The 13,896-nt window shown below is 41.6% G+C and overlaps 1 protein-coding gene and 2 long non-coding RNA genes across 3 annotated transcripts; 2 read left to right on the forward strand and 1 right to left on the reverse strand.

The window, feature by feature from the left end:
• Nucleotides 1–6,027: 6,027 nt before the first annotated feature.
• Nucleotides 6,028–8,163, reverse strand: LOC133952184 (uncharacterized). The gene is made up of 6 exons (XR_009920522.1): nt 8,055–8,163; nt 7,685–7,910; nt 7,503–7,573; nt 6,706–6,787; nt 6,449–6,589; nt 6,028–6,191 (listed from the first exon to the last, which is right to left on the reverse strand). It is a non-coding gene; the product is annotated as an uncharacterized LOC133952184 (long non-coding RNA).
• A 2,588-nt stretch (nt 8,164–10,751) lies between these two features.
• On the forward strand, nt 10,752–13,047 carry LOC133951982 (uncharacterized). The gene is made up of 7 exons (XM_062386255.1): nt 10,752–10,891; nt 11,338–11,431; nt 11,606–11,692; nt 11,958–12,016; nt 12,165–12,369; nt 12,618–12,735; nt 12,962–13,047. The coding sequence occupies exons 1-7, from the start codon at nt 10,752–10,754 to the stop codon at nt 12,991–12,993; spliced, it is 735 nt and encodes a 244-aa protein (XP_062242239.1). The 3' UTR covers nt 12,994–13,047.
• Nucleotides 13,048–13,109: 62 nt separating this feature from the next.
• On the forward strand, nt 13,110–13,659 carry LOC133951961 (uncharacterized). The gene is made up of 3 exons (XR_009920506.1): nt 13,110–13,255; nt 13,363–13,467; nt 13,563–13,659. It is a non-coding gene; the product is annotated as an uncharacterized LOC133951961 (long non-coding RNA).
• The last annotated feature ends 237 nt before the right edge of the window (nt 13,660–13,896 follow it).

Below are 13,896 nucleotides of genomic sequence, written 5' to 3' on the forward strand. Positions count from 1 at the left end.
AGACAGACTGTGTCAATTTGAGAGAGAGAGACCCAGAGAGAGATACCCAGACTAGAGAGAGAGACCCAGAGAGAGAGAGAGACTGGCTGGTCTAAAAGAGAGAGAGAGACAGACTGGCTGCTTTAAGATAGAGAGACAGACCCATATATATAGAGAGAGCGAGAGAGAGAGACTTGATCAGTAGGTGGCGCTATCTGTAACAATTCATACACATTAATACTGGAATCTGATGCGGAGCCAATCACATTGTTGATCAAATCATTGAGAGTTGTATCATTAAAGAGTTCAATAGTCCCCTTCTAAAAAACAATGTTTAATACATACTTATTCAAAATCGATTACTCCTGTGCGTGAAATGAAGGTACTTACAGAGGTACATATCTATATCATTATTTAAAGCCAAACAATGAAGCCAAGCGACAGTTTAGAAACGTAGTTCTCATTTCATAAATCTCCTCCTTTTGCTATCATTAGTTTTAATTGAAGATTCATTTTTTCACACTCTAGCACCGTCATCAAACAAATACTTTGCGTGTGTGACTCCCTGATTGCAGCAGGTGTGCCATGAGAGAGGGAGACATCAGACCTGAGGAGAAGGTCCCGAACAAAATGCTCTAATTCAAAATCTATAACTCCTATCCGTGAAATGAAAACAACGTGAGGATCACCAGACTTAGACGAACAAGTACATATCTATATTTTTGATTAAAGTAAAAAAATGAGGCCATACGAGAAGTTTAGAAACGTGCTTCTCATTTCAGAAATTCTCCTCCTAAGATTTTTATTAGTTTTAATAGAAGAGACATTTTTTCACACTCTAGCACCGTCATCAAACAAATACTTGTTACTTAAAAACCATAAGTCCTATCTGGAAAATGAAAACATTTTGAGTATCACAAGAGTTAACACTACAAGATATATACCAGATATATTTTGCATTCGTGAGAGCTGAGAAATGGAGCCGTGGGAGCGATTTACCTTTTATTTTTCAGTTTTAATCTTTTCAGAAAAATCTTCAGAATTAACATGGGGCTCCAATGGGAGAAGGATCCGAAAATAATTCCTCGATTTTTCGATGCGGATATAAGCACAGGTCCCAGAGATTTGAGAGTGACATGTCTGCGAAGGAAACAATCTCACCACCTCAAATATCTAAAAATCATGTCTGAGGACCTCCGTTTGGGGATTTGAGAGCAGTTTGAGTGACGAAAAAAGGGTCTAAAAACACTGATTTTCAGCCTGTCGCTCTTTTGGTAGAGAGACCTTGAGTCCCATTCGTCGTTTTTGTTCGCGTTATCGCGATTTTTGAGCAACCAGGGGACGAATCAAAAATTTGAATAATAGCACACGATTCAACGTAATTCCGCAGGTTTATTTGTAGGTCTCGTGATTGTGCGACAACATTTGTCTGGAGTAAAAGACTGAGCGTCTCAGTGAGATGAAGCTGAGGATGAGAGCATCACAAGGGCTCTGACCCAGACTGTGATATGAGTGTTTCTTTGTAGTATTCTTAAAACTAGAAGGGGGTCAAACCAAACCTGAGCAGTGGTAGTGGGGCTTGTCCCTCAGGCTGGCGGTGGCCTCGCCCTGGGACCTGTACACGCCCGCTAAGATTGGCAGCCCTACATAGGCGCGCAGGTCGGTGTCATCCATCCCTTTCCATTCGTCACCGTATTTTTGACGACACTCCAGGGTTCATCATCTCCATGATGATGTTGTCTAGCGTCGGCCAAACATCGATGCTATGTCACCGGTGCAGGACATCGGGTGCATCGCGGGGCCCGGACTGACCCCGCTTAGAGCCGCAGCAACCTCGGAGGAGGAGCAGCTGCTCCCCTCCTGGCGGTACGCCCTCGATGACCATGTCATTTCCCCGTTTCTTGACTGGAAGGTCTCTCCTTCCACAAGTCCGGTGGGGGTGGATGTGCAGCTGTGGTCTTGTCCCTCTTCTTCTTCGTCTAAGGATGACGAATCTGCAGAAGCTTCACCCACTGGGTTGTAGTCCTTGTCGTCTCCATTGTCTTCTACCTCATCCTCCAAGTTGTCCTCCACGTCATCCTCAAAGTCGTCTCTGTCTTGTTCCTGGTCTGCTACTCCATCTGGTTGTCCACCGCTTCTCGATCTGGTTCTTTTGCATCCTTTTCGGGCCCAGAGGAGGGATCCTCGGAGAATAGCTGTTTCAATAGTGAAACACGCCTGACATGATATCGTGGCATGGTCATGGAGGGTGGCTTATGGTGAATGGGACACCGGCTTCTCTATATACCCTTCTAGATTACAATTGGAATCAGGTGATGGTCTGACTGAATCCACAGTGCAGTACCCTAGTGCCCTCCGTAGGGGTATAACTGGCCCCCCAGAAGGTTCGAGAATGACTTCCCATTGGTCAAGACTACACCCAAGAGAATTGGATAATGACAATCCTTGGGTCACCCTAACCCTCTACCTGATCGGCCAGGGCTTGCGGATGATTACACGCATGCATGCAGACACACACTCACAAACACACACACACACACACACACATACAAACACATCGGGAAAAAAAAATGTATCTTGTAGCACAATCGAGTGTCTCAGAGGTTTATTGGTAAAGCTAATTGAGTGCATGAATCGGATCTTGTTAAAGAGAGTGCTGATTGCCAAGGAACTGTAGGACCCCCCCCCACACACACAAACATACACACACACACAAACACACACTCACACATACACACACACACACACACACACACACACACACACACACACACACACGTACACACACACACTCCGAACCAAGAACAACACAAGGGTTAAAGTAAATCCCATGCAAGGTTTCACATAACACAGCATGTTCCTGTGTTCAGTAAACAAGCTATGTTCTCGCACAGCTGTTTACTATGTCAGAGTCCACATTGACGCATGAAGGGTTCATGGTTTGTTTGTGTTGAGTCTGGATTAAAAGACTGAGCGTGTCAATGAGATGAAGCTGAGGATCAGATCATCACAAGGTCTCCGACCCAGACTGTGATATAATCAGTGTTTCTTTGTAATATTCTGAAACCAGAATGAGGTCAAACCAAACCAGAGCACCGTATAAGCAGCACTTTACTGACCTCTGATGTCAAAAATGTAGGTCTAGGGATGACTTCCAAGAGATTAAACATGACAAAAAATGTGCATCAAAATTGCAAACTTGCTATTTGTGAACTGGTTCAATGCCTTTTGTCAAATATACTTATAAAGTTATAGTTAAATACCATTGCATCATTTATACCTCTTGTGGGTAATTTATATCCCACAATTGTTTTGTTTAGTATTTTTTATGTATCCCATCAATCGTAGCTATTTATTTCTTTGTGCAGAAAGATGGCGCTGCAACCGGCTGCCACCGTGTGTTGGTGCGCACTTCTGTGTTTGTTTTTAGTATTTAATTCTGTTAATTGCGACCAAACTCGGATTACTTTCACGATGGATGAGCTTCTTAACATCAGGGACACAACACCATCTGATTTATGTCCCAACTTTCTCGTCTCTTCCGTGGATTTAGTGGATTTACTGATTAAAGGTGCGGTGTTCCTCGTACACGCAGCGAGACTGAGGCGGAGATGGAGAAGTAAGCGCTCCGGGGCTCTGGTGCGCTTCAGGGAGAGAGGATAACGCTCACCTCTCCCGAGTATTCTCCTCTCAAATGGTCGCTCGCTGTGTAATAAGATGGACGAACTGCGCCTTCTCATCCGGACAAATAGACTTTTCCCTTTCTTCTGTCTTGTGACCGAAACCACACTGGACTCCGCCGCACAGCTGACCGGCTTTCACCTGTTACGCGCAGACCGCGACCCGATCCTCGGACCATCAGCACTGGAGCCCCACAGGGTTGTGTGCTCTCTCCTCTACTCTTCTCCCTCTACACCAACAACTGCACCTCCAGCCATCCCTCTGTAAAACTTCTAAAGTTTGCTGACGACACAACCCTTATTGGATTAATTTCCAATGAGGACGAGGCCGCCTACAGAGAGGAAGTAAACAGCCTGGGTTCCTGGTGCAGCCAGAACCACCTGGAGCTGAATGCTTCAAAAACTGTAGAGATGGTAGCAGACTTCAGGAGGAGCCCAGCCCAAACCGCCCCCCTCACCATGTGCGACTCCCCAGTTAAAACAGTGGAGTCTTTCAGATTCCTGGGGACGATCCCCCCCGCACCCCCCTTGCACATAATTTATACTTGATATATTAGTGGCACTATCACCAATCTCTTAGCACCGCACGTGCCCATAACTCTGGTACTGTATATATTTTGCTCCATTTTGTTCCATAATGTTGTTTTATGTTGTTTTTATATTGTTGCTCTTATATTGTTGTTTCTACATTGTTGTTTTGTGTATATGTTGTTTTTATATTGCTGTTTTATATTGTTGTTTTATGTGTATATGTTGTTTTTATATTGCTGTTTTTATAATGTTGTTTTATGTTCAGTGCACCAATGAACGACACCAAGGCAATTTCCTGCATGTGCATTCATACTTGGCAATAAAAAGAATTCTGATTCTGATTCTGATAAAAACAGCTTTAAAATGACCATAGCAGAATAAATAAGAGGTGTTGACATAGTAGGATTTGGTAGAGAAGATAAACTAACATTGATTAAGTGGCTACTGAGTAGAGTAAAAGGCCACATGTAAAGAAAACAGTGAAAACCCATTTCAGCAAGTGAAAGAAAAAAAGGATGAATGCTAAATCTAAATAATGAGATAGTTATTCATAATTATGATAAAGTAGGTCACAATAAAATAAAAAGTAAAGACCAGATGTGTCCTCTGACTTCAGGGTGAGTAGAACGTGTCTCTCAGGTTCCCACTGACTCAATGAACCACAAACACACTTTGAATGGAGCTTTGTGGCTGATCCTGGACCTGTGTTGTCATAGAAACAGAGCCCAGCGTCACCGATTATCTGTCGGTGATGCTGGGTGACGCAGTTCAAACACACAAATTATCATTAAGACTCAACTCAATTAATCTGTCAGTTTATTTAATCCACTTTTAATCTGTGTGAGACATGTTGATGGTCCACTCATAAGTGTGTGGTTAAGTCAGCAGCTGGATCCACCAGTGGTCTCTCTACATGAAGGAGGGCGGTACAGGCAGCTGTTTCCTGAAGTGTGCCAACTCCCTCTGGAGAATAGTCGACTGCTGCTGGAGTCAAGGATAATCATCAAACTCTGCTTTGTTCAGACTTAACTGAAAATAAAAAGCTGATTTTAAAACTGACAAAACAAACTGAGCCCATGTGAAACTTTTGGACAGATCAATCCAGGTAAGTCTTTTGTTGTCTCTCTGTGGAGTCGAATCAAAGACGAACCAGAAACCTTTTCTGCCCATAGTCCAAGTTTCTGTCCATTTACGCTGAAACTGGTTTGAAACAAGTTTAATATTAAGATCCAGAGTCTGTTTAATGTGTGTGTGTTGAGGTCAGGGGTAAGAGGTCAGAATCTATGGTCCCTCAGGCTCTGTGAGTGGGTTTCCTCTGGTTTCACACAACCGGTCCTTTCAATACTTTCACTGACACAACAATACAAGTGTGTCCTGTTGTACGTCACGTTACAGAAAAAGTGTGGCCTCTTCAAAGCCTCAATTTAAACCTTTCACATTAAAACACTGTTTTCACTGAATGATGTTGCAGTAAAATCTGGATTTGAAATGTACATGTTCTCCTTTGGTTTGATGATTTCACTCAGTGCAGATAAAGAGTCTGAACTTCATCAAACATCTTAATGCAACAACACCAAGTTAGACTATAGTCTCAATAACCTGTAGATTAATGACACAGTCTCTATTCAGGCGACATGTGATCTGATCTGTGAGGATTTAAATTCAATCTGTTTCACAGAAGTGAAATAAATTCATAAAAACACATGTGATCGTCTCTTTTTCTTCATCATAAACATGAGAAATATAACGAAATGAGGACGAAACTTCATTTTCAACTGACAGTTTATTTATTCCAAGAGAACACATGCATATTTTAAGTTTCATAAATTCTCTTGTGACTCCAGCTCCACCTCCCGCAGCCAGGTGAAGAATGATGTGAGTGACTTAAGGGCCACACCTTTACCCAGCTGCTCGGGTCTACTGCTTGTCCCCAGTAGTAAAACGGGTCCTCGGAGATGACGTCCCCGTCATACATGCAATCAAAGAAAATCCGGAGGAGGTCTGCAGAAAAAATACATGTCAGTCATCGTTTCAGCTGTGAGGTGAGACCAATTCCTATTGTTATCAATTCAATTCATGCGATTTGTAAATTGATAAGAGAAAAAAATGGATGGATTATACATGACTGAAGACGGGCATTGTGTTTTGCAAAAATTATTTAGAGTCGGAGTGATGTGCCTCGAATGAACAAATCAAGTTAATGTCAGTGTGAGAACAAATTTGAGATACAAAACTTAATCCAAATTGATCAAACTTACTCTGAGGCTAATCAAGGATGACGATCAGAGCCTGAAGGGAGTGAAGCGCATGCAGCTGTTGCTCAGTGTCTGAGTTGCGGTAGTTGAATACAGGCAAACTCTTCTGCAAGCGTGCCATGTCCACTCGGCACTTGGTGTTATCTGCGAAGTGAAGCAGGAGGCAGAGTAAATTAATTTGCTCGGCAGTAAATATTGTATTCAGCGGTGCGATTTGAGCAGAGAAGAGGAGTCTCGGCTCCGGCTGGTGGAGAGCTTACCTTTCGCTGCTGCCTCGCAAACAGCCGACATCAACTCCCTCATGAAGGGAGACAAGCTCAACCTAGATTCATCCAGGTTCTCCTGAGAAACAGAGAACAGAGGAGGAGGAGTAAAAACACAGCTTCTGTCAACTTCACAAGAGTCAGCTCAGAAGTGATGACACCGAAGAGCAGTAAACACGAAGCCCTTTTCAGAGAGGATCTGAGCGCGAATGGCTCAATGAAGGGTTACGACTCAATGAAGAACCCGTGGAGAGAATTTGATAAAGGAATGAAGTGGGAATTTAGAAAAGTACTGTTAGAGGAGTACTGTTTTCTATGAGTGTGTAATTTGGTTGAGCTTGATTGAATTTGGGGAGACTGTGTGGCCTCAGAGGAGGTACGTGCTCTACTGAGTGCTTCTGGTTTTAATTATTATTTATATCCACCTGATATTGGTGCAAGTTCAAAGAATGTAGATGTGTAATGAAAGTATCTCTGGTCTTAAACTGGAGCTTATGTTTCATTTGTTTAGTTAATTAGTCCGCAGGATTAATCAAAAACTACTGAAGAGATTCCCATGAACGTTTGTGGATCCAGGGAGGAAACTGTAACATTTTGGAGCACAGGTGGGTCCAGGAATTGTATTGATGAGATCTTACAGATCTCTAACAGTCGTGGACCAACATTATCTTAAAGGTCCAAATTATAATTATATTCTGTTACTTTACAACGAGGTGTAACTCAGCCCAACTCCGTCTGCCATTCAGGATTTTTACCACTAACTCGCAGAGGCTGGTTTATGTCATTTTTCGTACCTTCACACATTCGAAGGTCTACTCTTCATTGTCCTCCAGCACAATCTTCTCCTGAAACAGCGCAGGTTTCTCTGTTAAGGCAAATAAACAAACAGTCACAACAGTGTGATTAATGGCAGAGAGTGAATGTGTCGATATTATTGTCCTGTCTGTCCGGTGTTGGGCAGCGATGTGCGTCTCACCAGGCTCTGGGACTCTGCGCTCTTGCTCAGATTCCTCTTCGGTGTCACTCGGTATCCGTGGCACGACTTCTTCTTTGTCCAATTCTTTTCTGGGTACTCCGGGGCTGGATTCTCCAACTACTCCTTAGAACTCGTGAACGGTTCAGGCTGAGGCAGTGGCGGCGCAGCGCTCAGCGGCTTGTCACCGCGCTTTCCACGCTTTCTTCCCTTTCTGCCTGTGCTGCAACTGATGGGGGACGAATAAACAAAGAGTCAGGAAGGATGTCAGTGTAAATGAGAAACTCGGAATATAAAGCTTTTCAACCAATTTGGAACGAACTACAAATAATTATCACTGCCCTTAAAATCACACAGGGTTGTGATCTCATACCCTCCAAGAGTTGTCCTGGCGTCAGAATCTGTTTTTTGTGGAGGAGCAGTGGAGGGTTGAGGTGAGGGGCTGGATTGCAGCACTGAGAAGCGGTTGAGGCCCGCAGAGATGAAACGTTATAAGAGAAATAAGTGAAAAATAACAATTGTGGATGATCAGAGTCAAGGTCAAGTCATTAAGAGGAAGATGCTTCACCTGACTCCGTATATAGGATATGCTGTAAGTTACTTTTTTATATCAGGGTTTCATCAAGTTAAATTAAATAAAACAATATCAATAATTATCATATTATTATTCTCATCAATAAAATAATTTCTAAAGTCAGTCCCCTATATCTTTGTCTTCTGACACTGGGAAAAGATACGGTTACACAGTTCTTTTGACATTGTGAGATAAGAATTTTTTTAAGTTTTACTAATAACTAGGGAATAATTTGTGGATCAAGGCTTCAAATCAAAGACTTTAGGCCCCTTGTGGAGCCTTTTTTGCATGCAGGTACCATCAAACTGATATGATGGTGGAAGAAGAGAGCAGGGGGGGAAATATAGTTGGGTAAATTACCCATTTTTTACCCTGCTCTGAAGACATCACGAGGCCCCTTCGGGGCCTCCCAGCTGTTTTAGTTGCTAAAGGGGGTAACCTTAACTTCTAGTTTATCAGCCATTTTTCCCTGCTCTGAAGACGTCAACAGACCCCTCCGGGTCTTTCCAGATGATTTAGTTGCTAAAGGGGGCAACCAGAGTTATTTTCTTTCATTTCTTTCATTTTCTTCTATCTTAAGTTTGATCTTACTTTGATAGAGAATATTTCTGTTTTAACTTGAAAAGACCAAACAGGAAATTGCACGCGGAACAATCTCAGACTGTTTCACTTTCCCCACGGACTTTACTTTCTTTTCCCAACAATCTACAAACGGCTTCCACAGCCGTCCCCTGCAGAAGCGCGAGATTCATTCCGCTGAGGAGCACGACCTCCACATCCCTGAAGAAGAAGGACGATGTTCATCCCGTTGAGGAGCAAGACGAATCTGCTCCTATTCGGCCCAGCCGACGCCGCTGCGACAGAGGAACCAGCGCAACAGAGCTTGAGCGGCCACGATTATTCACTGGACTTCCGAAATATCCGCGCGACACGCGCATGTAACACCGTGAAGGTCACAGTAAGAGGCTTCATTGTCTGGGCAGATGTTAATCTAATACGTAGCGTATTGTTTAATACTTGAATGTATTTTGTTTTGTATGAGACCGCCGAGTCTCTAGTGTTTTAGCGGCGATTCGCCACTTCCGGTTTCCGGTTACGGCCTTGTGCCATAGTTTTTAAGCGCCGTGAGCATTGTCTCCAGCTCATTGTGACCGTTTGAACAACTTTAAAGATACTTTACCGGTCAAACCTCAGCACACAACGCCACTTGGGTGCTGAGTGGTAAAGTAAATGTAACTTGTCTCTGACGGTGCTTTTAAGAGCTTTGCTCTCTCCTTGTATTCTCTCTCTCTCTCTTCTCCTAAACCTGTTTATACACACATCCGATCTGTATTTAGAATACAGTTCATGTAACATAGTTAAATCTATATTCAGAGAGGCTGGACACATCTGGAAGCCATGCGGCCGAACGCCAAAGCAGAGACAAAGAATTCTCTTTGTCTGAAAATCCCTTTGTGTAATTCATGGGACCACCAGTGTGAGCTCCGGCCACATGGTGTCATTAACATAGACTCCATTTTGAAGAACGCAAGTTAAACCACCATTTTGAGTCTATTATTGCCACGCCTCCTCTCTCACTCTCCTCCCATTCTGGCTCTAAATTCATTACGGCTCCGCCATCTTGTTTTGTAGTCAATTCGCCATTTTGAGAGTTTTTAGGCCTTGGTTCCACGAATCATGATCGGCCGCCATCTTAGATGTGACGTGACTTCGTCATCGCCACGCCCCCCTTCTTTTTCTCTCTCTCTCTCTCTCTCTCTCGCTCTCTCACACACACACCCACACAGACACAGAGACACATTGATAGACACAGACAGATACACACACACAGATACACATAGATGAATACATGTGTTTTCTAAATTGTGATAAGCGGCTGCTGTTGTTTATCTTTGAAATATCGGAGTTTGTTAAAATGATGAAACATTAACTAACACTAACTTTATTTCCCCTTTTTAATAAATGCTTTTGTAATTAAAGTATCTGTAGTCTGTGATTATTTGTGCATATGTATGTGATTGCAGCTGGATTATGATTGCCTGTGCTCGAACTTAGAAGCCTTCACTGTTAATTAAATAATCATTAATATTAAATATTGAGATTATTGATTTGACATTTATCATTATGAGACTGATATTTAAAGATTGAATTGTTGGTCCCTGTAACCAGGGTGGTGCCCCGCAACAATAAGCAATGATTACAGATTTGTATTATTCTTAATTGATAATTTTATTGTTTTCATTAATTATTTTAACTATTATTAATGGATAACCGTATAATTTCTAATTAAATGTGTTACTGTTCTTAGTTAATAGCTTTATCATTTTTGATTATTTTTAATAAATAATTGTTAATTTAATAATCATATTTCATGATTATTAATAATAAGCCAACGTCAATTCTACTCCTACTATTGCACAACACGTATAACTTCAATTGTAATGGATATTTCAACAGACCTGTAAAGTGTGTTCTGACAATTTCTACAAGAGCTTCATGGAGTGGGTGATAAGTTCTTATGAGGTGAACAAATTGTGTTCGGAGCAGCCGTTCATCTGCCCAGCCTGTTGTCCACTAATGCTGGCTGTGTCCGTCGATGGAAACAGAAAGCACTACCGCTTCAAAAAGGACGGGTGGTGTGTCTATGTTTTTATGTTACATTGTCCTATCATGTCCATGTATCAGCTCTTTTTTGTTATGTCAAGAGTGTTTGTGTAAATTCATAAGCAATGCAAACTGTTATAGTGGGAGCCAAACAACAAAAAACCCACTTGAGGGATTCTTAACACATTCAACCTGTTCTGCTCAAGTGACGGAACCTTCTATTTGCATTTAAATTGTTAATGTTAAAAGATTTTATTTCAACGCCTACAAATAATGAGCTTGTGAGTATCTATCAAGATACCCATAGATCCACATGTGGTTGAAAATCTGTGTTTTCCTCAGATTAGGATTTCCAACAGCTGGGACTCCCAAATATAGATTACGTGACTGCTGAAGCAGCAGCCACAATATTTATGTATATTTATGTATTTATGTTAAATGATTTAAATGATCATATATTGCTATGTATGTTCTCTAGTACTGATGAAGCAGGTTACTTTAAGGGTGTGCTTCTCTGCAAAGATGATGAGGTAGCAGCATTTGTGGAAGACATCCAAAAGAGGACCAAGCATGTAAGAGTGTCTGTTTTTAATCACATAATTTGTCATTGTACTTTGTATACTGCAAGCCCAATTTTATTTTAGCTGAGTACTACCATTTGCAAAAGTATATCCTGCAAAATTACACCCAAAAATGTTCATAGATGAATTAAAATGACTACTGGGACGATGTTTTGTCATTTTTAGGTGCCAGGAAAGGGGGTTTGTGGCAGGTCTCAGCTGAATGCAGCCAAAGAGACGAGTAAGAGGAGTAGCTCCAGCCTTGATGAGCAGGTATTTGTTGTAAGAGATTTCTCTTGGAATTACTATTTACCATACTAAGTCCCTAATAAACATGCTAATTCAGTTGCAAACTTATGTAGATGGTATCAGACTGAATCTATATTATATCAAGATGTATGTCATTTTTTTGTGCACAGTTTTATTTTGTTCCTCAGTAACACTGTTTTTTTTAGCAATTTCCCCGTTGGAAGAGTAGAAGACATTTTTTTACTATGCAGATAAATTATGTGAAATTAAGTGTACCATTGTTCCACAGGGTATAGAAGTAGCTGTGTGCCGACATGGGATTATTCTTCGTGCTCTGAATATGTTCAGGCAAGTTTGATAACCCTCTTACTAACATCTATTCCAAAAAATGTCAGGACATATACTTTCTAACACCATAAACTCATATATTAATCGTAAACCTAACTTCTGTCTTCTGTCTGTTTAGTTGACATAATGCTGTGATGCAATCCTACAGGGGTGAGATCTTCGCTTATCCCATGTTCCTGCAGAAGGAAGTCTCTGCCATCATTCCTCCAACCTTCTTTTGCATGGATGTTATTTGCAAATATTGGCCTTACATCAGCAGAATTTGTGAAGCCTACCCTGACTATCATCACCTCACTGCCATGAAACCCTTTCTGTCTGTGCTCCATGCCAAAGCACACGGTATCAAGTGTGAGGTAATTTTACACATCAATTTTATTTTCATTTGTTAAATTACTCGTGGGGCTACTATGTGAAAAGGGGGATGATTCCTAAATGGTTTTATTAATATGCATGTAAACCACAACAGGTTAAAGCTTAAACTACACACTTTATTCTCAATCATTGTTATATTTAAATGTGCTGGATCACAGAGCCAAAACAACAGCAAATGTTTCTCTGGCCTTCTACTAATGGGATGCACGGTATCTTTCTAAAATGATAGATAAAATGGGGAGGAGGAAATCAGGATGGAGCTGGTTCCACCTTGGGAGAGGAGGTGGAAATGATCAACTCCTTCCTCTCCAGGACTGCCATAAACACCAAGTTTATGGGAAAAGGAGGTTGGTTGCAGTTTCTGACTTACCTAATATAATATTCGTACAACCAGGCTAATCATTCAATAGCATTACACGGAAATTAGCATAATTAAGAGTGTATCATTGATTGTATTGTTGGTAATTTGACTTGTTAGGTGAGCACAACCTGTGCTAAAACAGTCAATAAAACATTGGTGGGATGAAAGAAACAGTGAATGTATTCGATTCATGTGAATTCTGTTTGTAACAGCCCGCACAGACATGCTGACTGTCCAGATCTAGGACTGGAACAAAAGGAAGGTGCAAAACATGTGCAATACCTTATGCTCCAGATTTCATAAGGTAATTGTCATATATTTTATTAAAAGCCACATTGCTATCTCAGTGAGGAATAGATAACATTTGTATTCTCTATTTTCCCCACAGACACAAAGGGACCTTCAGAGGGAGAGGCAGAGCCTAGAGGCTATCAAGGAGGACCTGTCTGCTAATGATGAGACTGTGTGGCAGTGGGTCACAGATGTACAAGATTGGGCTGAACATGGTAGGTGTCTTAATATCTCCGTGTTCAAATAAGATCAGACAACATACTTGGTAACATTGCATTACAAAAAGTACATCAAAATTACAGTATTGCTTTGTGTTGTTCAGATTCACCAGCTGGCAGCAGTGATTCTCTCCTGGAAGTGAGGAGAAGAATTGAGGAGAATTCACTGGGCCTGAGACAGCGTAGAGCCCGTCTCTACAGTCATACAGGTACAAACATTGCGGGATACATTAAATCTTTAAAAAATGTTTTAACAATGGAATATTTAATATGTTTTGTAATGTGTCATTTGTATGTACCGCAGACACCAACTCAGGACGCTCTGTGATTCGCAGCCGCATGTGGAGGGAAAGGAACCAGCTTGAGGTCCATGTGGCTCAGCATGACTAGATGGTCCAGCCACAACAGCAAATTGGCGCTGTTGAAAACCTCTTAAATGCTGGCTACATCTTTCCGTGGCTGTTGCCGCCCAGTGGTATATTACCTATTTAATTATTTGTCATGATTCTGATTGAGGGTGTCCCAGGTGCCAGCAGGTGAACTAAGCATTGTGGACGATATGGACACAGCTTGATTGGTATTGTTGTAACATACATTGGTCAATGGTTTGCTACAACCACCTGCCTTAACTTTTTGTG

The sequence above is a fragment of the Platichthys flesus genome, chromosome 4 (assembly GCF_949316205.1).
Source record: "Platichthys flesus chromosome 4, fPlaFle2.1, whole genome shotgun sequence".
In the NCBI taxonomy this organism is placed as follows: domain Eukaryota; kingdom Metazoa; phylum Chordata; class Actinopteri; order Pleuronectiformes; family Pleuronectidae; genus Platichthys; species Platichthys flesus.